The sequence below is a fragment of the Pollicipes pollicipes genome, unplaced genomic scaffold, assembly GCF_011947565.3.
Source record: "Pollicipes pollicipes isolate AB1234 unplaced genomic scaffold, Ppol_2.1 Scaffold_4295;HRSCAF=5057_pilon_pilon_pilon, whole genome shotgun sequence".
Lineage (NCBI taxonomy): Eukaryota > Metazoa > Arthropoda > Thecostraca > Pollicipedomorpha > Pollicipedidae > Pollicipes > Pollicipes pollicipes.
In genome coordinates, this window is record NW_023596461.1 from 2966659 (window position 1) to 2991488 (window position 24830).

The 24830-nt window shown below is 59.8% G+C and overlaps 1 protein-coding gene across 3 annotated transcripts in view; it reads right to left on the reverse strand.

The window, feature by feature from the left end:
* Window positions 1-24830, reverse strand: part of pbl (epithelial cell transforming 2 pebble) — a 68598-nt gene that overhangs the window by 32786 nt on the left and 10982 nt on the right. For all 3 annotated transcript variants that reach the window (XM_037219817.1, XM_037219816.1, XM_037219818.1), the window contains exons 13-17: window positions 16552-16740; window positions 12681-12888; window positions 11575-11735; window positions 9888-10010; window positions 777-927 (exon numbers count right to left, since the gene is read on the reverse strand). In XM_037219817.1, the coding sequence (XP_037075712.1) occupies window positions 777-927; window positions 9888-10010; window positions 11575-11735; window positions 12681-12888; window positions 16552-16740 (832 nt within the window). The remainder of the gene's footprint in view (window positions 1-776; window positions 928-9887; window positions 10011-11574; window positions 11736-12680; window positions 12889-16551; window positions 16741-24830) is intronic.

Here is a 24830-nt window from a genome sequence, read left to right on the forward strand (position 1 = left end):
CGCGAACTCGCGATACATCCTGAGAGAAACGAAGAAGCGTGGTGCTGTTACAAAGTGTTGGCGGCGAAATTTGGGCTCGAAAAAGAACACAAATTATGCCAGAATACATTATCCATATTATGCCCGGATGGTGCTGGATTGGCGCTATCCAGTGCTATTACTACACGTAATTGATGCTGAGGTTTTCGATGCTAGAACGTAATTGATGCTAGAGTACGTTCTTGAAATATACCCCGAGATAGGACACTCTCTTTAAAGAAACTAAATTCACTTCAAGACAATGAGCACACACCAAACAATATTAGCCATTGCACAACCTCGCCTTGACCTTGCGCAGAAAACCGGCACCAAGTCTCATGGCCACGAAGCCTCACAACTCCGAAAGAGCGCGGCACGGCGATGTGAGCAGCACCGCCAGGCTAGGTCCGGTCCGGTCCGGTCAGGTCAGGCCAGGTCCGGTCAGGTCAGGTCAGGTCGGGTCAGGTCAGGTCAGGTCAGGTCAGGTCAGGCTAGACTAGTCCAGGCCAGGCCAGGCCAGGCCAGGCCAGGTCAAGTCAGGTCAGATCTGGTCAGTCCAGACCAGGACCGGCACGCCAGGCCAGGGCTAAACAGGATAAGACAGGACTGGACAGGGAGAGGCCATTAGCAGGGGCCAGGACTGCGCGGCGGCGCGCGGAGCGGACCTGGATAGGTACCTGGTGCGGACTCGAAGGATGACGAGACGGCTCCGGCGAAGGAGGCGGCGGACAGGCGGCGGCCGGCGCGCGCGCCCTTACCCTCCGTCTCCCGTATGTCGACCACGCGCTTGATGTGCGCCAGCGGCATCAGCTCCACGTGCTTGTAGGGCTTGAAGGAGCGCGAGGCCGCCTGCAGGCTGGCCGCCGACGGTGAACGCAGCGTGTTGTATCGCGCCCGCTTCTTGCACACCTGGCGGCAGCATCGCAGCACAACGTCACGGCGGGTAACGTCAGGGGACGCCGTTAGGTCAGAAGATCGCAGCGGTGCCAGATGACGTCATCACGCCGCGGGGCGCCGGCACGTTACCGCGCCACAGCCAGCATTAGGTGGCGTCATGGCGTGACGCCGAGGTCACTTCCTCACATCAGGTGCGCGATGCGCGGTTGTACCTCGGACGCGGAGCGAGGAACGGTAAAAGCAGGCAGGGCAGGCAGGGCAAGACAGATGTCAGTGCTCCGCGCCCTCTGACGGCGGTCAGCTGTCTAGTTGTTGGCAGCGGCAGCGGCGGCTCTGCGTCCAGTCTACCATTCCTGTGTTTCATTCCATTCCAGCCTACCATTCCATTCCATTCCTCGTCCAGCTTACTGTGTGCGCCGCAAAGTACAGACTGTAGTTCAGTGTTTGAGGCCGAGTCACGAACTGTTTTATTCTGTTTAGTAACAGACAGCTGAGAGGAATCATAAGCTGGAAATCTTAAAATTTGGTAATCAGCTGACAGCCTTTTGAATAACATATACTGAAAAACTAACGTCGAAAGTTGACGTAGACGTCTTTTTCGTTCACTCTTCTTCCTAGCGAATGCAATTATGCAAGCAGACGGAGTCGAAAGGCCGACGGAGACGCTGGCTGGCGAATTTCAACAGCAGACGCGATGTCTGCGGAAACGGCGCTTTGTCATATTCAGTCTACCTTCGGGAGAGCCCACTCACCCGCTGCCTGCGGGACTGCGTCTCCCTCAAAGCCTCGTTCAACGGAGCAGCGTTCCCCACACATGCACGCGCCAGCGCGGGGCGAGCACCGCATCGACGGATGCGGGCACTGCTCCCACAGTTCGGTCGGGCAGCAGTAGCGCGGCGCGTGTCGTGCCGCGCTGGGTGGTGCGTGGACCGTGACACGTAGACCGCACTGACCAAACGCCCTGGGACAGCACGGACTGGCAGCGATGATCGCACTGTGCATGTAGAGGTGGCCAGCGCTAAATCTGCACGATGCACGATGCACGAGCATAACATAATGACGTGGTGCAAACTAGTGGAACAAGGCAAATATGAATGCCAGGTTATCACAAACACGACCGCAAACCAATTAAAAGCGGGTCGACGGCTCCCCAAACCATTCCCAGCATTAAGCAGTGACGATTTTGAGAAAGCTAGATCAACATAACACCGTGACATGCACCCTGCTCAAGTGATCAGATATGCTGCTGCTCTAGTGATCAGATGTGCCGCTGCTCTGGTGATCTGGTGTGCCGCTGCCCTAGTGATCAGATGTACCTCTGTTCTGGTGATCAGGTGTGCCGCTGCCCGGTGACCAGACGGGACGGCAGGCTGTACCCGGTGCGCTTGAGGAACAGGGGGGAGGGGGAGGGAGGTTTGGGCCGCGGTCGCAACCCGTCCCCTGGTCGGGTCGATGGTCCGGGGAGAGCTGCTGGCCGCCCCAGGTCGGTGCCTGGAGATACGCAGGGGGGGGGGAGGGGGGGGGGGACGGGAACGCCGGCCGGCGGGCGTCAAAGCCGTAGCGGGCAGGGCAGGGCCGACACCGCCGGCAACTCCCACCCCGCCACTCGGACGCCCGCAATGGTAACGGAGTCGTGCTACGGCACAGTCTCAGACGCAAGCTTTCAGGGGGCTTCCCTTTTGTAGACAAAATATAGTCTTGGAAGCATCCAGCAGTGACAGCCAGCGACTGTTGAAGAATAGTGTGTGCGTACACTAAGAATTAAACGTTCGGACATGGCATCGCATACCACAATGATACGACTGCTCCATTCCAAAACCAACGCAGCAAAGTAAGACTGACTGAACACGATCCCGGTGCAGAACATAACGAGAAAGGTCTGGCAATGGTTTGGAGAGCATTCCCGCATGTGACGACCGCAAACTCACACCTTAATCACGTGGCTTTCATTATGAGCAAAAACAGCCCTGTCGATCATCGCACCTCAACTGTTATTCCAACCGTTTTTACGCGTGATTTCTGAGCTACTCGCAGAGGATCGCACTGTTGGCGGGATCGGGGAGGGCTACAGCACGGCGCCAGTGCCTTTGAGACCCGAACGTTCGCCGACGTCACATCTCAACTACTTCGCCGTTATGCTGCGTCCATGGACCACATCCCAGTTCTGAAGACCGTATACCTATTGCACAATTAATCGAATCGCTATTCCGTCTGCCTCCGTTCACCGTCAGCTCTTTTCCAGCCCAGCATTGCATTCGGGCATTGCGGCCAGCTGGCGCGTGACACATGACCCAGCGACTGGCGGGACGCGCCGGTAGGGTTCGGCTCCCAACCGGTCAACACAGCGAGTCCCCACGGGCTCCGAACGGTGTTGGCGCCGGCCTCCGCCTCCCCGGCGAGCACGAGAAAGCGGCTCCCTGCCATCAACACAGCAAGTCCCCACGGGCTCTGGATGGTGTCGGCGCCGGCCACCGCCTCCCGGCGGTCACCGAGAAAGCGGCCCCTCCACCGGTCCACACAGCGAGTCCCCACGGGCTCCGGACGGTGTGGGCGCCGGCCTTCGCCTCCCTGGCCGTGGCCGGCGCGCCTCTCGGCACGGTTCGTTTACTCAGCGCGATCCTCGAGATCGCCGCGGCCGGCCGCTGTTTAAACAGCGTCCGGTTGAGGGCGGCGTCGGATCGACCTAGCCCGGCCGGCGTGAGAGCGGGGACGGCGGCACGGCACCGCCGTCGGCCGGTGACGACACTGACACCGGCCGACGCCCGACGGCTGGTGCACCCGCGACCAACGCGGCTCCATCCATGGCGTTGCGAGTTGATCTGGGCACGGCCAATAGGTGCCGTTAGCGCCGCGGGTTCGAAACTCGCCCCGCGCATTTCACGGGGGCCACGTTGTAGTTCCAAACATTGGGTTCGCCATGCCCGGGCGTGCAAAAAGCAGTCAACCTACAATTAAAAACACAACAAAAAAAAGCACAACACTCACGGTGAGTTTCATATGCCAACGGGCTTCCTACGTGCGTCGATTCGGAACACAGTCGTCCGTCCGTGCGGCGGGACTGGTCAGACAGGTTGGACAGCTCAGATATCAAAATCCGCTTACAGGGAATATTCCACATTTGTATGGGGCTTTGAACCGAAAGTCATGTTGAAGATCATTCGGGGCAGTTCACAGCCCGGCCCTCAAGACAAAAAAAAACCTTCTAGTTGTTGAGCTATACGCCCGCGAAGATGTGCAGACTATTTCTTGTGCACTACTTCAAGGCCGTGCAGGCATGCATGACGCCATAACAATGTCATTCAAATCCTGTCAACCACTGGTCATGCGGCGTTCAGGGCCAAGAAGAACATTGTGTGTCGCTGGGGCTTTACGACGCACTCATCTGCTGAGGCTACACGGCGTCGCCTGCCTCTCACCCTAGCAGGAAGGGCGGACACCGGGGGGAATCGAACACCGTATCTCTGGTTTCCCAGACGCGCAGTGGTTAACACAGGCGCGTTAACCACTACACTACCGGCACCCCGCCAAGAACATTACAGTCCAGCCGTTCAGATCTGGCGTCCGTGAGCACGACTCCCAAATCTTGTGGACATCAACTGGCTCTCAGTCCATGTTGAGGAAGCTGTGCAAGATCCAATCACGAACCACGTTTTGTGCTACATACTATAGAAAGTTGTGCATGGTTGCTACTTATTACGAAAATGAGACTTAATCGAACAGCTTACGAATATCGCCACAATCGGGCATGTGAAGACATGTCGACATATTAAACAAGAGCAAGAACACCACGAGAAAGAGCCAAAACACGACCACATAACGGCATTTTGCCCAGCGAATGCTTGCTTCAGCGCCACTGCCATCTCTATGCGAGTTGAAGTACTACATGTGAGTGCTAGGGTGGCAATTTCGCACGGCTGGTTTGCCAGCGCCTCAACGTCATACAGAAGTTCCATGAAGCAATAAAGCAATGACGTATTGAAGGGCATAATTACCAACTAGAAAAACTGTATTGTCTAGAGTAGTCTGTTCCACTTAAAAGCATACCAACAGTCACGAGTGGGCTTATTTCGCATATCTGACCCTTGCAATTCAATATATTCAAATATTGGAATCAATAGTGGAACAGTGCCTTCAAGCGGTAAGGGTAAGCGGTAAGCGGTACACTGCTCTAGCCGACGGAACTACCAGCTCATCACGCCCGAAACGCTGCGAATCGCGTCACTTGGACAGCTGGCTAGCGTTTTAGCGCGCCGGAGGTTCGCTGCCATTAGCCGTCACGCCTCGGTGGTTTCTGTTCAGAGCCGGGCAGCGACCGGACCTGACCACCAGTAGTGCGGCGGTAACGACCACGAAGCGGCTCGGCCGCGATCGCGTCCGTCCAAACGACCCTCGATCCTGCAACTTACATATGCCGGCTTTAAACATGGACCACGCCGCGCGTTATAACGCCGACAGCCGGGCTTGCCTCCGGCGCCGCTGGCTTAATGCATCTGTCCGGGCCGCCCAGCAATGTTTGAGCCAATCTCATCGAGACCGCGGAACATGCTCTTCTAGAGCTTTATCTCTAAAAGAGCACCTGTCCGCGGGACGCTCGCAGTGCATAAGACAAAATGTCGGCCTTCTCAGTCCTTTGATGTCAGTCACTTCGTAATTCGAGAGCCGTCATCAACTTTTGTAACAGTACCTATTTGCATCTAGCCATATTTCTAAGCATCTGAACCGGTTTACAAGAAACCATGATAATTCACGTACCTCGCTTACCACCTTCCGCCCTGACCGCAGCTTGTCAAGTCGTGAACATATTACAGCGGTCCCCACATCTCGGACAGCCGACGGACGTTCCCAAAATCGCTAGCACGCCAACGGTCGGCTATTTCCAGCGGGACACACGCAGCGCGGCTGACCGGGAACATCAGCCGTCAGGACCAAGCCAGGCCGGCCGACGACGCCTGGCGACACGCCCCGTCAAATTAACTACAGCGCCCGTCTTGGCCGTCTCCCCGGGGTGACAGCGACGGGGCTGGCGCGGCGCGACCAGGAGCGCGGCGCGCGCTTCCTGGTCGCTGGCTCGGCCGGCGCTCTGGCGGCCCGCGCTCGATCGGTACGCATCTCCGCCGGCCGCCAGCGTCCGAGCCAATCGCTCTCCACGCACGGGGCGGCGCCCGCCTCGCCGCGCCGTCGGCTATTCCCGGCGGCGACGCGCGCCCGCCGCCAGAAATAGCCGCCGGCGAGGGTATTCCTGGCGGCGGCCGGCGACGCGACAGTCCGGCGCAGCCGGCGGCGTCGGGGCACGCGGCGCCGCCGGCCGGCAGGTGCACGCCTCCCCTGGGAACCCGCCGCCGGCGCGGCTATTCAGGGCGCGGCCGGAGCGGCGCCCGGCCCACCTCGTCCGTCACGTGGCCCAGACGCCGGCCGGGCACCGCCCGCCCGTCCCGGCACGAGCGCGCGGCCGGGCCGCCCGCGACACCGCCGCGCCAGCGCACGGACGGAGGCTGCGTCAGCCGTCACTGGGGCGTCACGTTTCCGCTCCAGGTGGTTTACAGGCCGCTGACGGGAGCCGGCAGTAGGCAGGAGCCGCGACAGCGCGACTGGCACAGACCGTCGCGCACATCACGCTGGCACCCCACTGGGAGCTGACGCTTTGTGTCTCTCGCTCGAGAGGATGCTTGAGCTGATGAATGTTTTTAAGTCAACTTCGGAAGCTTCTGAATGAGCAGATTACTGAATGTTTCACAATTAGAAGTCAACTGTGAACAACAGAGAGAACGAGCCATCGCAAACACACCAAACGCGCCAACGAGAAGTCCATCGCTGGCGGGGCGGGTCGAGCAGGCAAGGTTAGCATACCGCTGTCCGAGAGGCACCCTCGAGAAACAACGTTCACCTCCGCCGGCGGGTTCGCCCCCGCAGCAGCGGTGACGTCACCTCTGACGCGATGTGTGACGCCACTCCGACGCAGACTGTGACGTCACCTCCGGAGAAGTGCTGCGACCCCACGCGGTTCTTGTGGACTCGTCGGCCGTCGGTGACCCCGGTCGACCCCGACGTCGGCGGCCCACAGTCCCGCGTCGGACCGCACCCGGCTGCTGGCACGGCCCCTACCCGGCCCGGTTCGATCGGGTAAACGCCCAGCGCGCCGCTCGCCGCCGACGGTGGCCTTTTCCGAAGGAGCGGCCGGCACCCGTCAGCCGACGCTCAACCGTCCACAAAGACTCTGTCCACTTAGAGACGACCGACGGCGCTGGCTCTCGCCAAGCCCGCAGAGCGTCGCTCTTGATTACGCCGGAGAGAACGCCACGAAAAACAAAAACAAAAACGGATCCCGGCTGGATCTGAGCGGGAGCCAATCAGTCGGAGACGGCGCAGAGCCGGGCGGCTCGGGGAGCGCGGCGGGGTGAGGGCGGGCTCCGGACGGGCGTCCCGCCCACCCGGCGCTGTCGAGTCGGACGACACACCGGGGCTGGGACCGGCCAGGTCACGGGACGACAAGGCGAGACGTCAGAGACCAACGGCGAGACGGCGCCGAGGCGGGCTTGATAACGACCGCGTGCGCCGCGTACCGACAGGGCGCGACCGACGGCGCAACAGGCGCGAGCACGGCTCGTGACGGCGTGACGGCGCCGCTGCACGTACCGCTACCGCGTGGGCGGGACATCGACCGCCGCCGGCAGTCCAACCTCCGCCTCGAGCGGCGCCCCCAGGCGGCGGCGTCGGACCCGGACGTGACGAGCGCGGCCGGTCCGGCTCCGGGCGCAAGGCGGCCGCCCGCACAGCAATCCTGCGCCACAGAGGCTCCGGCACACCCAAGGCCCGATCGAACTCCTCGGAGCGTTGTTTGTTGGATTTCGGCGAGGGACCGCACGCCCCGAAAGTCACGAAGGTACGCCTGGTGGCATGCCGGCATCCACACCGACGGCTCGCACCGGCGAGCTGCATGGTCGCGGGCGCGGGACTTTAACAGCGCGAAAGATGGCTCGCATTAATTGGCGATCGACCCGGCGGAATGAGGCCCCCGCAGATAGATGGACGGATTAGCAGAACTGACTTGTAGTTAAATCGCCCCCCGCCGTTGAGGCCATCTCTAAAGACCGCAACCATGCTTGCATTAGTGCGAGCCGGAATGAGCGGCAATTCCCAATTTCCCAAACGACCCGCATTACGGCCCACAAGGTGTCAGTTAGTCGCGGAGTGTTTAAAGAGCGTGTGAATTTCGAGCTCAGCTTCGAGGCGCTGCATCTACCTGGTTCTATAGCACCCGTTAGAGTCGATGTAGCATACAGCGTGCAACAAAAAAGCACAATAATTACTCAGCAACACGCTGTAATGAACACCAGAGGAGAATGCAAAACAGGATAAAACGTCTATGGAAGGCGAGCGATCACTTGCTGGTGGATGGACAAGTACACCGCACAAGAACCAACGCAACGCATGCGGAAAGCACGACTCGCGTGAAATACCACGCTACTAGAGCCTCCAGAGCACATCGGCAGAAGCAGCAGACGAGACGGGACAAGTACAGACGGCACGTCCGGCACACGCCCAGCAGCCTCTCTCGCCCGCCCACCAGACCGCCGAGCAGAGGTGAGGGACGGGGGCGGCTCCCGCGGGGCAGGCGACGGGGTGACCCGATCCCGCCTCGCCCACCGCCATCACGGCCGCGTCGCCGGGCGGCGCTGGGACCACTCGGCCCGCTGCCGGCTCGTCTGCCAGCTGGCGGCACCGCGCCGCGACGGCCCGCCGTCTCATTCAGGGATACCCCGAGTTCCTGGGAGGGCGCAAACAAATACCCTCCGGCGAAAACGGTACTGGGAAACGCACGAGCTGTACCACCCGTGCCGCGCAGTAACGCCCAAGAGCAACGCTATATGCGTTCTGTATTCCCAGCATCGTTTTTAAGGATAGCTGTAACATATCACCGCTATCCACGAAACCCTTCTCGCTGCACATGGACGGATAAAAGTACAAAATATGCAGGTGAAAAGTGCCGAAATATCTTACAACGGAAAATCTGCTGCTCGGACCAACATCCTCGCCGATCCAGTGAGGGCGGAGATCGCAACTGCGCGAGGAGTTGATGCTGCCGCATTTGCATAGCTCAATGTGACATAATTTCCGGCGTTCCGATGAACAAGAACACGACTCACCACCATCACGAGATGAGACTAAATGTAAGCCGACGGTAACGCCTCGATTCTTCCATCACCCCACAAAATTAAGAGCGCCAGTCTCCCGAAGCAAATCTGTGCCACAGCCCGTCATTTCCAACCGGACGCCGGACACGCTGCCCGCCAGGGGAGCAGCGGTAGCCGCCGCTCGGACCGGGCCGGGCGGGCGGGCGCTCGGAACAGGCTGTGGCCGACCGCTCGGCATGCAGCTGGGGCGGCGGCGGTTGGCTGGTGCCGCTCCAGCGCCGCTGTGCCGGCCGCCGACCCCGCCGGACGACTACAATCGCCACGTCGTCGGACGCGGCGGCGGCCGGGCGCACCCGCCCTGGAGGGACACCAGGGACGCCGGGACACGAGCAGCGTGGGGGACACAGTGGGAAGGGAGAGGGGGCGGCACGTGCAGCGGCGCTGCCGGAGAGCTCGACGGCCCGGTCGTGAGGGGACGCCCAAGAGGCCGGAGCGCGGCAGGACGGGTACGACTTTGAACGGCGCCGAACTCAGATCGGGGGCGAGCCTCTGCTGCCGAGCGGGCGTCCGGTGGTGCGCGGCGGGCCGAGGGGATGAGGACCGGTGCCTGGGTGCCTGGGGTGCCTGGGGTGCCTGGGCTGGCGGACCGGCTTCGCCCCGCTGAGCCCCAGACGCAACGGGCGGCCGGGGTGACGTCACGGCCGAACACGACACGACACACAAACACGGCAAACGCAACGAAGCCTTGGGAGCACCTGAAACACGCGGTCTCACCTGCGGCACGGCGGCCAGCCCGATCCGCCCACCAGCAGCCGCCTGCAGTTCGGCAGCCCACCTCACCTCCAGCATGTCGGAGAACAGGAACATGATGAGGTGGTCGCCGCGGCCGCTCAGCCCGTCGCCCTTGATCTCCACCACGTCGCAGCGCGCCACGAACGCCCGGTGCGATGACACGATGTGCGCCTGCGGCGGGACCGGCGGCGCGTCAGAACAGGGCGCTGCTAACGCGGCGGCGAGGAGGGCCACATGTCCAGCTCCGGCCTGACTGCGGTGCGGGCTCCCGGGCACCGGCTGGTCCATCTTAGAACCAAGAAGGACACTAATGTCATACGCTCAATGCGTGTTTGTTGTTTTTATGTTTTAATTCCAGATTGGAACGTTTCGATGACGTCGTTTTGTTTCAATGCAAATTGCGCCGCATGCTGGCCAAGATGGCATTGTGATCGGACCGTATGCCAAGCATCACTTGATGTGCTGTGGTTGGAACTGGCGGTATGTTGGCCAAGATGGTATTGTAACCAAGCCCTACGCTAAACATCACTTGATGCGCTGTGCTTAGAGCTGTCGGCACACGAGGTTGGGACGCGTCAGGCTACCTGCATCGGGCCCACGTGGACCTGGACCAACCGGGCCTCACCAGACCAGCGGCCGGCACCTCTCCCACCGCCAGTGCGCCGGGCACCCCGAGCTCCCAACGGCCTCGTCCGTCTCGCCAACTCGCGGGAACGAAACGCGACGGCAGTGACATGAACACACCCATAAACGTCCGGCGACCCGTCGGCGCCCGCGCCCGCCGGCCCGTCTCTGGCCGGTGGTGCCGGCCGAGCGGCGACCCCCCGGCGACGCTAATGCGCTCCACGACCGGCCCGTCGCCGGAGCAGAGCGGTGGCGAAGGTTACGGACGCGCCGCGTCGGTCTGAGTCACGACCCGGGCGCGGCCGGCGGCCCGACGCAGCCCGCTGCCCCAGCGGCGGCCGAGAGCGGCGCGTCGCCGCGCGCGCGGCAGCCGGCGGGCGGACGGAGGCTCGGTCGGTTGCCTTGTCACGACACAGCCCGGTATCGCGCGCTGCGTCAGAGCTCCGCCCAGACAATGCAGCCTGGAGTCGCCGTAGGTTCGGAAAGAATGGCACGCGAAGAACGCAATATAGACGGCATAGTCGCTGTTACAGCAAACCATAAATGACGCACTTAGGCGACGCTAGCAATTTATATATATATATATATATATATATATATACCCCTCTCTGTCTCTCTGTCTCTCTGTCTCTCTGTCTCTCTGTCTCTCTGTCTCTCTGTCTCTCTGTCTCTCTGTCTCTCTGTCTCTCTGTCTCTCTGTCTCTCTGTCTCTCTGTCTCTCTCTCTCTCTCTCTCTCTCTCTCTCTCTCTCTCTCTCTCTCTCTCTCTCTCTCTCTCTCTCTCTCTCTCTCTCTCTCTCTCTCTCTCTCTCTCTCTCTCTCTCTCTCTCTCTCTCTCTCTCTCTCTCTCTGAGTCACTCTAACCTGCTACCCAAAAATAAGTCAGTGCTTCGAATGTAGCCAACACATCATTGTGTTTACAGCTGGACAGTCGCATGCTTGCTGGTCAGCAGCAGAATTCTGTGGGCCAGATCGCACTCAGTCACAGGTTCTAAGCCATCAGAGAACTCGTGTTTCGCCTTTGGGAATACAGCCTCACATTGCGACTTCCACCTGCATCCCATCGCATCGCACCCTAACATCCCGGAGGCCGGGCGGGCGCCAGCACCCACCGGACAATTCTCGATGTCGTTGAAGATGTTGAAGAGCGCCATCTGCCCTTCGGTGCGTCGCTTGTCCTCGTTGATGTGCGTCATCACCTCCTTGATCTTGGCCACGGCCTCCTCTAGCCTCTGATGGTCCGGATGGCTCTTGGGCGTGTGCTTCAGTAGATCTGCGGCGCGACACAGCGTCGCCACCGGTCAGGACCAAGGCTGGGGCCACGCAGCATTGCCGACCCGAACCGGCACCACACACGAGTAACGCAGCTGCAGACGACGGCGTGCGCTTAAACGGCACACCAGCCGCAATCACTAGCGCGCCCAACATCTTTACGGGACAGGAACGTGGCCGGTGCCCCGTCGGCTCCGGGCGCCGCCGTCAGCGGGGCGACGGGGCCGGGTCGGCGTGGAGCCGGTGGCTGCGTGGCCGGCCGACCGCAGCTAATGGCGCTGCCGGCCGCCCGCGGCCGCCAATGGACGACGGAGTGGCGCATTGGCGCGCGCCACAGCACACAATGGCAGCGTCCAGGCAGTCCGGCGTGCCAGACGCATTCATGGACAGAGGACTTCCGCAGCCTGGCGCGCAATATCAACAGTGAGCACGCCGCCCACGCGTTGATGCGCCGGCTGGAGCCCGCGCGGACCCCTCGCATCTCGAAGCGTCAATAACGCCCGTGGGAGGGCAAGCATAGCACGGACGACAGCGCTCTCCAACCCACCGAATTTCGCTCCGTCTCGGCGTCGGCGGCGCCCCAGTGGCCGCCCGGCCGCCAATGGCGTCGGATCGAATCACGGCGGCGGACGGCGCGCGCTGTCGCCGGCTCGGTCGCTCTTTGTGAGCGCGTCCGGCCGGCCAAACGCGAGGCGACAGCAGCCCGGCCGGCCGCGGCGCCGACCACGTCCAGCGCGCGGCGACCGAGCGCCTCCAGACCAGCCGGCCGTCAGCCGGCTCCGCCGCACCTGACGACCGCACCGAGCCACGGCGGCCGCAGCCGGCACAGCCTGGCAACCGACACACGGCCAGCCTTGGCGACCGTCTTCCGGGAGCGGCACCGACGCCGGCTGAGCCGCTCGCCGCTCGGACGCCGGCCCGGCGGCGGCGACGGTGGCGCACTGACCGTTGAGCAGCAGGATCATGCTGGGCAGCCGCTGAACGGGTCGGATCAGCAGCTCCTGCAGCGTCTGGCGGCCGCACTCAGGCTTGCTTTGGCTGATTTTGAGGAAGGCGTGAAAGCGCGGCCGCGACGCGTCCAGCCGCACCAGCGTCTCCTTCGACTTCTCGAAGAAGTTGACGAACGGCGGGTAGGCGCGCATCAGCTCGTCACCCTGCCGGACGTCGGCTGGTCAGCACAGGTCACGGGGGTCGGCGTGCGGCCGCTTGCAGACCGCCGGCGGTAGGGGTGGTCCCTTCCTGAGCTGATCTTCGGCGAGGACGGCAGCGAACCGCGAGACGCCTCGAAGACATGACGGCGAAGCAGGGCGATGTTAATATACGACATTCCGCACATAGACCACGCCACCAACAAGTCACCTGGAGGACCAGAGCAGACAGACCACTTGTGCGGATTCGATCCTGGGCAGTCAGACCACCACGAACGACACTACCATAGAGTGGGTCGTTCGGAGTGGAAGGCCATGGACGCCTTTGTTTGTCAAGTGCCAGGATCAGACCAGGAGCTCACTTGGGCACTACGCTAATGCCGGGTCTTCTAGCTTATGCAACTGACACACAGTCAGCGGACAAAAAGCAGAAAATCCGGAACATTAATAACATTCTCTTGGGATCAGCTTCATCTGACAGATAACTGAAGGCAGCTACATTATCATGCAGAGATTGCGAACATTTTAAACGAGCGACATGCTTGGTGAAATAAGTCGCAATGTGTATCGCTAACGATATACCTGACACACTTCGCCGCCGCGGTGAATGGCACGCCTACGCCGACCTCTGTTGAGTCGGATCGGCGCAGCAACAGGGCGGACAGATAAGCCTGGCGCCGCGGCCATTAATCCCAGGAACGGCGGACAGTTTAGGAATGTCTTTGATTCATTATTGTCTTTATGGACAGGTGGCACATTCTACAACAATCGCGCAGGATGAGTCGAATGCCTGTTGATGACAGCACCCAAAAAGGCTCGTTTGTCACGGGTTATCTTCTTTGCAGCGCTGTGAGTTCCCCGACTTTTGACAGACCGGGTCCCGGTCCAACACGGCCTGCCCGAGGTTCGTCGTCCATCTCTCACCAAAGGTTTCAGGCCGCTGACAACCTGGCCGAGAGTTCGCATCCTCCCAGGGCCCGGCCAAGATTCCTGGTCATCCGCGATTTGGACCAGGCAACCGGTTCAGGGTTTCCGGTCCTCTCCTGACCTGACCCAGGCTTCCAACCCTGCCTCGACCTGACCCAGCGGTTCCGGTCCTCCCCTGACCCGCTCGACGTCCCCGGTCCACCCCGTACCTCACCGTGTCCCCGTTACGCCCCGCCCGACGCCGCCGATGAAGATCAGACGCCGCCCGCCGCGGCCGAATCGATAGCGCCTGTTTACAAAGTGCGCCGGACGGCGGCGGCGGCGGTGGCGGCGCTCGGTGCGAAGCCGGCCGGCGCGCCCGCTCGCCGCCGCCGAATGCCCAGCCGGCGCCGGGCCGGACAGCCGAGACGGATGGCGCGTCCCGTCGAGCGCACGGCGCGGCCGGACCCGCCAGCTCCGGGGGCGACTCTCCGCTACATTAAGTACCGTTTGACGGCGCGGCCCGCCCCGACAGACGGCACGCCGGACCCCCTGCCGAACAGCGTGGCGGCGCAGCGCCGACGATGGACCGGCACCACAGCAGGGCGTCACGACGCCACCTGCCTCACCTCTTAAACCCGGCGACATAGTTTCATTAAAAGCGCAGATCCATTTCAGATAAGGCTAATGGGAGGCTTTCCGTGCGGAGCGCGCCGTAATGTCGCGAATACACGGCCCGGCGCCATGGCGGCCATCGCACGTTAATTTCCCAGCCGCGGGTGTCATACGGCTGGACGTGCTTCACACGTCCGACATCCCGCAGCTCTGATGCGCACCGGGCCGGAGCCGACCGAGCGTGGGGAGAGGGTGCGTGGCGACGCCGACCGACCGCGGACAGCGCGCGGAGCAGACGGCCGGGCACACTCGGCGGCAGCTCATGACGTCACGGCGTCACGACGGAGGCCGGCGCCGGCTTCGGGGCCGACCGGCCACCTTGTCGCTCAGTGCCCGCAACCGGTGTTACGTGGCGGGGGTCGGCTTCCAGTCTATTGAACAGGAGATCGAGAGACATCAGCCAGTGTTAGCGGGCACACGCCACAACGGGGTAACGCTGGCCAGCTGGACACTGGTGCTGGCAGACGCAGCACCCCGTGGAGGCGGTCGCATGTCGACGCGCCGATATCAGTCTTCGCCAGCAAACGAACCCAGACCCCAGACCGCCGGACATGACGAAAACAAGTAAGCAGGCAATTATCAACGCCAGCGCTGGCCGGATCGTCCCAAGCCCAGACCAGACCAGACGGGGCCCGTCTCGGGCAGACCGGGCCAGGCCAGGTCAGGTCAGCCGGAGCAAATGGTGCAGACGGCCGGCGGCGGCCACCCGACCCGGCAGGACACAGCCAGCGCCTCTTTACCGCCGCCCGCCGCGCCCGGGTAGCCGAACGGCGGATTAGCTTAATGCAGCCCGCCGCAGGCCAATGGCACGGAATGACAGATGGGCGGGCCCGGCTTCGGCCGAAGGGCCATCGGCCGACACTTGAGGTCGTGCCCCCACTCCATCGGCGACGCCGCCGCTTCCCGAGAGCCGGTCACCGTGCCGCCGCACCCGGCGGCGTGCTCGGCTGCCGGCTGCGGCCTCCCGGCGGAGACGAGGCTCGCACCGCCGCGGCGCCGAACGCGTCCCGTGCAGATCCGACGGCGCCAGGTGCGGCCCCACGCGCCGCACCGCCGCAGCCAGTTCGCGACAGCGGCAGGCGCGCGCCGCGGCCAGGCTCGACCCAGCCGACGTCAGGAGGCCGGACCGCAGCGAGGAGCCCGCCCCGCCTCGCCCTGCAGCGCCGGGCCGACACGGCCTGCTTCAGCCGCACCGCAGTCACGCTCGGCATAATCCCACGTCTTAATATCCGAACAGGCCATTACCCCAGGGAGATAACGGCATCGATTTTGGCGCGCCTTGCGTCAGCCGCGGCCGCACCAACGGCACACTCGGCGGGCGTGCCGCGCCGCCGGCGCCCGGAGCCCATTGGCGGCGCGACCCGGCGGCGCCGCGGCGCGTGGGACGGACACGCGCGGCCACCAGCCGCGGCGCACGGCACTGCCTCCGCGCTCAGAACGGCCTCACCACCGACCTTTATAGGCTGGTGTTGGTATTTTTCTCATCGTGGAGCAGAGATTGCGGTTTCGCGGCCCAGAAAGGGGGCGAAAATAAGCAATCGTGGCTCGTAATACTTAATATATGGTAAGGGAAGGAAGTAAAATGCGTCACGTAAGTGTTTCACAAACCCCATGTGATGTAATGCGATTTCAAAGGTGCAGCTATACGACCTGCATCTATACTACATGACCATATGGACTGGATCTGATATTCCGTTCTTTACATTGCAAACATGAAGTATTTGGAAAAAAGTAAAACACATTGTAAATGCCGTATTTTTTCAAGATCCTCGGCGTAAAACTTAGATAAGAATTGATTGCGATGGCGATGGAATTTGGAAATCACAATTGTTATAAATACACGCCTAACTGTAAACGATAAGTCTTCAGCCACCACCCTGTATACAGAAAATCAGCGTCGCAAAACTTAAGAAAACACTGAAACCCAGCCCCAACATTCCTTCGCACGATAAACGGGCATCTATCACACACACACACACCCACACCCTCACACACACACACACACACACACACAGCACTCTCGCCGCGCCACATCAGCTCCCTCAGCGCGCCCACGGCCGGCCAGCGCCGCGCGCCGACGCCACTCACGTATTTGATGACGGCCTCTCCGACGCTGAGCTCGTCGCGCCAGTGGTGCGCCATGCGCGCCAGGTCGTCGCGCAACTGCTGGTGCACCTCGTACATGGGCGGGATGTTGCCGAAGATGATCTTGATGTCGGGCGGCTCGAGCAGCGGGCCGCCCACCTGGTCCACCGCCTCCAGCGGCTCCTTGAACAGCTGGCGGTGGCGGCGGCGCGTCAGGTAAGGGCTAGGGTCACACGGGCACAACACAGGCCTACCAAACGAACACAATCAGCCAACCAGGAAGGAATTTTAGCCCGTAATCCAAAATTCTGATGACATAGTCTCATTCCAGTTCACACCAAGTTATACTGCGTATAACAAGCTGGTACACATCCGACGTCGAAGTATCGAAGCGAGCCGACGGCGCGCAGACGCCTCGCAAAACGGCGGCCGAACGCGGGACAGCCGAACCACCTCCACAGCATCAAACACAGCTCCGCGGCACTGCACGTGTAGGGCGCTCAGCTCACGGGAGGGGCGACAGCCGCCACATGTCACCGGCCGCGCGAGCGGGCCAGCTTCAGCTACCAATAACTGTCGAGCGCGCGTCACCAGGACAGTGATGAAAAACCAACGAAGCCAGACCCGACGGAGGGAGAACGGCGAAGCGATCGTTGGCTCTGACCACTCCCGACGTGGAGCGAGGCTCGCAGAACAGCGCGGAGTCATAACCACCAACACGACCTCATCGCTACGTAATTTTTTGGTCCGACGGTCGGCGGACGCCCAGGACGGCTACCCACCCGTCAGGGTGATGGCTAGAGTAGACCCGGCGTTAGAGTGACGGCTTCCCCACCCGGCGCCCGCCAGGGTGACGGTTCCCCCACCCGGCGCTAGGGTGACGGCTCCCCACCAGTCAGGGTGACGGCTCCTGCGTGTGACTGGGGCTTTACGACGTACCGCACTGCTGAGGCCTTTTGGTGTCGCCTGCTTCTCACGCTGGCAGGAGGGGCGGGCATCGCGGAAAATCGAACCCCGTATCTCTAGTTTCCCAGACGGGTTAACCGCTACACCATCGGCACCCTACTGTGACGGCTCCTTCATCCGACCCCTGTGGGCAGCGTGCCCGGCCGGAAAGAAGGGGGGGGGGGGGGCTGCGCTGAGTGGGCGGATCAGCAGGCCGCTGCCCAGGCAGACATTGACGGAACGGCCCCGCGGCCCCGTCTCCCACCGTCCGCCCAGAAGCGCCCGGAGCCAGGTGGCCGGCCTCAGGCCCGCCCATTGCTCCCCACGGGACGCATGCCATCCGAGCACGTCACCATTGCCTGCTCAGAGGGCCACCTCAGTGTCGTCCGAACTTGTCATCAAGGCTTGCTCAAAGAGCCACCTCAGTGTCGTCCGAGCCCGTCACGGAGGCCTGCTCAGAGAGACACCTCAGTGTCGTCCGAGCTCGTCATCAAGGCTTGCTGAGAGGGCCACCTCAGTGTCGTCCGAGCCCGTCACGAATGCCTGCTCAGAGAGCCACCTCAGTGTCGTCCGAGCTCGTCATCAAGGCACGCCCAGAGAGCCACCTCAGTGTTGTCCGAGCTTGTCATCAATGCACGCTCAAAGATTCAACTTAGCGTCGTCCGAGGCCGTCACTGAGGCCTGCTCAGAGATTCACCTTAGCGCCGTCCGAGCCCGTCACAGAGGCCTGCTCAGAGAGCCACCTCAGCACCGTCCGAGCTCGTCATCAAGGCACGCTCAGAGAGCTGCGTCAGCAGCACTAAGCGTGCATAGCCGGCTCGACGTACATGGCTGATGGGTCCCGAAGCGCCGCGGCAGGCCAAAACGCTTTCCAAACACTCATAAGTGCCCGCCGCGCGCTGCACCCCGTCAAAGCAGCGCCCCAAGTGGGCGTGCCTGTGGCAATGTACCACACGCGGCTCAAAATAACGACGCTGTTCGCAATATTCACGGCTATCGCCAGATCCCTAAAATCCTCAAACGTCAGCGACGCGGCGTCACGACGTGTCCAGCGCGATGCGTGACGCAGTGCACTCTGACGTCACGACTGACGTTATACCGCGATAGGTCACGATTTCTGGCGGCGAAACAGACGCACTGCCCACAGTATTGCCGAGGTGAGCACTGTGACCCATGCCATCGCTCTGATTCTCAGACCCGAAACCAGGTGGCAGGGCAACATTTCAGACGTGCCTTAATGGAAAGGTCAAGTGTTACTTTCTGCCCAGTAAGGGAACGAACCTACCTGAAATGGCTTTTAAGTTCTATATGTGGGAAGCACCAGCAGTATTCTGGGTCAGGTCGTATATCTCTTTCTGCCAGATGTCTTCCCTCATGCAATTTGTCACGCAACTGGTTGCAACAAAGGCTAGTGTAACGACCGATGAACGCAAGAACACGATCAAAAGCTCGTACCCTGCGGAAAAATGAGAAAACGGGAAGTAAGCGACTGCCCCAAGCCCTTGAACGCGCCGACTGTCTGCTCAGCAGAATTCATTGCGAGCAGATGCCCCACCCGCCAGCCGAGGTCAACTGTTGTAGGAGTGAACATGGCGAGTAGCTGGATGACTTCAACCATGTTAAACTTTCGACGTTGTTAAGATCAGTGCCAAAAAGAAGAATATCAACTATGTTTTGGTCAATTCAGGATTGAAAGAATTGTTCCAGCACCTCTCATCCTATGTAATTTTTTGTGGGTTAGGTGTCCCGGCCTCCATTTTAAGAACTGTCTGTAATTACTGTCTACTCACAGCGGCTCTCTCACTCAGCTCGAACTCCAGACTGTCCGCCGAACAGTGTTTCGTCACGACACAGCATCGCCGCTGCTGGTGGAATCCCACGCACCGACAGCCTGGACCCCGACAGCTCGAACAGATGCATAACGCTCCACAACGCGGCAGCACTGGCGAGCGATACCATTTTGAATTTCCAGCCACAATCTCGGGCAGAGCGAGCGGTCGGGCCCAGGAAACCAACATGTCGTTGTTCAGAAGCGGGGAGGGAATCGCCTGTGGAGCCCTCGCCCGAGACCAGGCGCAAGAGACCCCTCATTTCGCTGGCGATTTGGAAACGATTCCGTAATCGATAGTGCCGCGGTGTTCGAACGCGCATCGAATATCCGCCTTGTACAGCGTTTCAGTGACCATTAGCTGCGTGAACCGGTCAGTGCTTTCCGTCTCCACTTCACGGCTCTCAGTGAAACCCACACTTGAATGCGTCCGCTGTGTTCACACCAAACGCCAGCCTTCCACGCGCGTTGCCGCCGACCCCACCGAGGAAAATGACCAACGGGATATTTAACAGCGTGATGGTGAAAACTAATGCATGCGTTTGGAAAGCAATAGATGCATAGTTGCATGGCCGATTATTTTCATGAAAGATCACTTCTGGCCACACGGCGTGAGATGACACTCCGATCGGTCGTCGATGTGATCAATCTGAAGGTTTTAATGCCCTTTACAGATTCGCAGATGACCAGAACGCGTTCGAGGGAACTGCAGAGGCCTACCGAAGTTTGAAGAATGGACACATTCCCAGCGTTGCGAAGAACGCCTCTTCGTCGAATGACGAGAAGACCGATGCAGAGCAGAGTGCGGTCCAAGCGGCAACGGCAAGGTTCCACAGACGTCATGCGGATTATCGATAATCTTGGAAACCAAGGGAACAAAAGACAACGAATCAAAACTGACCAATAGTTTCAAATGATCCGATCAAAACCATGCCTGCCGGTTTCTCTTTTTCCCTGTTCCGACATTCAAATGGCCGATGTGCGCGCCGGGTCGCGGTCACACCCTGGCGAGGGGTTTCCCTGGGTGGAACCGGATGTGAACGTATTATTTTCAGCCGGTTTCAGCACGCGTATGGAAGAGTGCCGGGACCTAACGCTCGCGTAACAAAATAAGCTGGCGTACAAGCGGCGCGTTTCCGTCGCGCGCTGTCAGCAGGCCGCCCTTGACCGAGAAGGATGCGCCCGCGAGCCGCGGAATAGTGCCTTTTTAGATCCGCCTCTACGGCCGGAGGCGGCCGAGGCGCGGCAAGTCTGACGTCATCGATCCCGCGGGGCCACGGCCGAACAACTTAATCTAAAACCAGCGGCTGCAATCAGGCGTTTTCCGGCCGTGGCACGCGCACGCCGTCGGCCGGCCGGCGACGGGCAGCGCCTCGGGGGGGGGGGGGGGGGGGGGGGGCGGCGGCGGCGGCGGCGCGGCAGGCCTGCGCTGAAGGCCCGCGTTGAGGACTCCCGTCCGCGGCGGCGGTGGCGCACTGGCCGCACCCGGCGCTGCACTCCGAGCCCGCCGCGGGGGCGTCAGCCTCGTCGCCGCCGACGCGCCGCAGGTGAGAACGATCTGTACCGTGACCGAGGCTCACCACCCGTAGCACGACCGTAAGCACCTTACCGCTCCAACAAAAGTGATCTAGCCGCGGCGGCTAACTGCACCGGAGGTCCGATTGCACAGAAATAGCCATGCCTGAGCGGCACGGCATGCGAGTGCCAAAATAAGGGCAACGCTGTGGAAAAGGCACGACCCTCAACGACGCACGAATCGATCATCGCATGGCCGTCTTTAAGCCACTCAGCGCTGGCTTTAGAAGACTGACGCCAAACATTTGCCCATAGTTCTCAGGTGGCGCAGCCTCGAGCAACAGCGGAACGAACGGAGAAAAATGGGTGCCACGCGAGCGCCATGACCGGACGACGGGCGGCGCCGCGGGATAAGACGGGCGCTGAGCGCGGCCATCTATGATGATGATTTGGGGTTTGGGGCGCATCGACTGCTGTAGGTCATGCAGCGCCCACAACCATCAATTTATGCAGAGCCGCCAATCAGGCAAGTGCATCAATCAAGTCACCCTATAAAACTTTGATGATCAGGCCTATCATCATGATGAAAAGATTACTGGGAAATCTATAGCGCGAAGAAACTGGAACGCTCTACCAAACTCCACAGCGTGCGAAGAATCCCCTAAAAAGTCACATCGCGTGCGACTCTGGACGTAGTGTCCGAAAAACTGCGCTCTCTTTGCAGTAAGGTGACGGCAAGCGACCAGTACGTGATGCACGGTCCGAGGGCCAGGGCACCGAATGCAACATGGTCCGTTGTCAGCCAATAGCAGGTAACGGAGCGTAGCATGCATGTGGCCTATGCGTAACCGGCAAAGAGCAAATTCTTCCCTCCGATTGTCCCGAAAACACGACTGCCCTAGTCCCATACGGGGGTTTCACGGACTGCAGCTTGCTGGCGCTCACCGAGTTCCAGTGGAACTGTAATCGCTTGTACATAAACGTCAACATTGCGGGGTACATGTCTTGAGCTGGTAGTGGTGTTAGTATAGGAATGCGTGTCCCTGTCGTAGCGCGCTTTGCTGCCGCGTCAGCAAGATCATTTCTGCAGATCTCCACGTGACTTGGGATCCAGCATAGTACGACCGTTTTTCCTGCTCGATCCAGTGAGCTAAGACGCGATTGAATGCCATGGACCCGTGGATTCGACAAGGAGAAGCCGCCAACAGCCAAGAGACTGCTCAAGGAGTCGGAAAGAATCGAATACAGATTGCTATCGTGATTGCTATCGTCCACTTCAAGAAAATAGAGAGCTTTGCTGATGGCTATAAGCTCGGAAATGTAGACCCACGCGTGTGAAAGCAGTGTGAATGACCGGGTTGTGGATCCGCACACAAAGGCGCACCCTACACTTGCATCCGTCTTCGAACCATCCGTATAAGTCATCATGTACCCGTCAAAGGAGGCCATGTGCTCTAAGGCTGCGCATTTAAGTTTCGTCATGAGAACGCGTTGCCTTTGCTTGTTTGATAGCGAAAAATCCACTCTTGGCGATGCTAGCTCCCAAGGAGCAGTATTCATGGGTTTAGGTCTGATGACACGTCGTAGGTTGAAGCCGCTCGCGTTCTCTCATTCGCACACAAAGTTCTCTCATTCGTACACAAAAGGGAGAGGTTTGTGGTGACCGTTGACGTAGAGAAGGCCCTCGCAAGCTACGCGAAAACACTGCTTTGTAGGTGGGATGATCCGGGAACTGTGCCAGCTTGAAACATGTAGCGCAGTCCCAGCATCTGCCTTCGCACTGCTAGTGGGGGCTCGTGAGCCTCCACCAGAAGACTATATATGGGCGATGTTCGAAAAGCTCTTGTGGCGATACGTAGTGTTGCGTGATGCACCGTGTTCAAAGTAGGTTTAATCAGGTATGAAGAGCCGTCATAGATAAAAAAATCCGTAGTCAAGTTTTGAACGAGTCAGTGAACAATATAGGAGTAAGGGTGTCCTATCAGCACCGTATGATGTACGTCCCACACACCTTAGGGTGTTAAGAGATTTTAAACATTTGTCGCGGAAATTTCTTATGTGTTCACGGTATGTTAGGCGTCGGTCAAATCGTACACCGAGAAATTTCGTGGTATTGTCATTGGCGATGCGTTGCCCACACAGCCTGATTTCCATATCAGGACAGTGACGCCGACGACGACGTCAGTCAAAAAGTTTTGTAAAAACTTTCTCATGTGACCGCGGACGCCACAATCGAGTAACTTCGTCATAATTCCATGTCTCCATGTGGTATCATAAGCTTTTCTATGTCAAAAAAGATGGCGCCGGTATGACGTTTGCTAATAAACCCGGCTCGCACTGCGGTATCAAGAGTTAAGATGTGGTCAATCGTGCTCATGTTCTTACGGAATCCGCACTGAGGATTCGTGAAAACGTTTTGACGTTCTAAAGTCCACGAGAGCCGCACATTCACTATTCTTTCCATGAGCTTACAAAGCGAAGATGTGAGGGCGATCGGGCGATAGTCAAGGGCGTTCGTTCCAGTTTTCCCGGGCTTTAAAATAGGCACTACTATGGCCTCTCGCCAGGTTGGCGGGACGTTACCTGACTCCCATTTACACTTGAAAAGTGCCTGCAGTGTTCGTAGTACACGGGGAGGAAAATGCCGTAGCATATCATTGTGGATGAGGTCGGGCCCCTCCGCTACACTACACAGCGAGCGAATGACCGCTTGAAGTTCCATCATAGTAAAACGCTTGTTGTACGTCAGGATGTCCCCTGTATAAAATCAACTTGCCAAGTTTCACATCGCGCCCGGTGCCGCAAAAACCGTGGAGCGCAGGTGCCATTTCGGCAACGGTCTGACGAGGCGTCCCCAATGGCTTCCGCGACATCACTTAGGTGGATGATGTCTTGACTTCCCACTCGCAGTACGGGAAGGGAAAATGGTGGATGCAGTCCAGCGATTCTTTTAATGCGGCCCCATACATGTGACGTCGGCGTGTGGCGATTCAGTGAGTTGACGTAGCTGCGCCATGATACACGTTTCGCCTCGTATAGTGCGGCGTGCGGGCGCGCGTGCTCGTCTGAAAGCCATGAGGTTTAATGTACTGCTGTGCCGGTCAAAATCCCTGAAAGCTCTCCGATGTGCACGAATAGCGTCGCGGTACTCGTCGTTCCACCAAAGTACAGGGGTGCGATGAGGATATCCGTAGGTGCGCGGAATGCATTCTTTCGCCGCATCCAAAACGAGAAACGTAAATTCCTCCGTAGTCGGAGTCGCAGAGTCGAAATCGTTAGAAAAGGGTTTCCTCCAAGCGGGTCTCAAATCCACTCCAGTCCGCCTTCTTGAAATTCCAACGCTGAAGTCGAGTACCAAGAACAGTACCGCCACGGTACCGAACCCAGACCGGAAAATGGTCACTTCCAAGGGGGTCCTCTGAAGCATCCCAGGTCAGGTGTGGTACCAACTGCGGACTACAAATGCTCAGGTCTAGCACTGACGATTGTCCTGATGGCAATGTGAAATGCGTTCTTGCTCCAGTATTAAAAACACTTACACCTTCGTCACGCACGAAAGTCTCACATTGCCTACCGCGAGTGCTCGTGAAAGCACACACAGTATGATGTGCATTAAAATCGCCTAAAACGAGCAGAGGGGGAGGAAGTTGAGAAGCTAACTCTCGTAGTCCTCCAGATGGAAATGAAACCCCGGGTGGCAAGTAGAGAGAGAGCAGTTATAGCGCGGCGGTTGAAATTCGCCGTTGCTGCGACAGCTTGCAAGCCTGTTCTTAACACCAGACGCCATGTAGGTACGCTTTGGTGTACAGCCAATAGAACGCCACTGTAAGCAACGGTGTATGTTGGCATGTCAGTGCGGAAGGTAGTGTACCCATTCAGGTTGAAAGCCGCATCAGGCGCCAACTTGGTCTGGAGACACACGGCTACCGGGCAGTGCGCGCTTAAAATCGTCTGCAAGTCCTGGGTGCTTGCCCTTACACCTCCACAGTTCCAC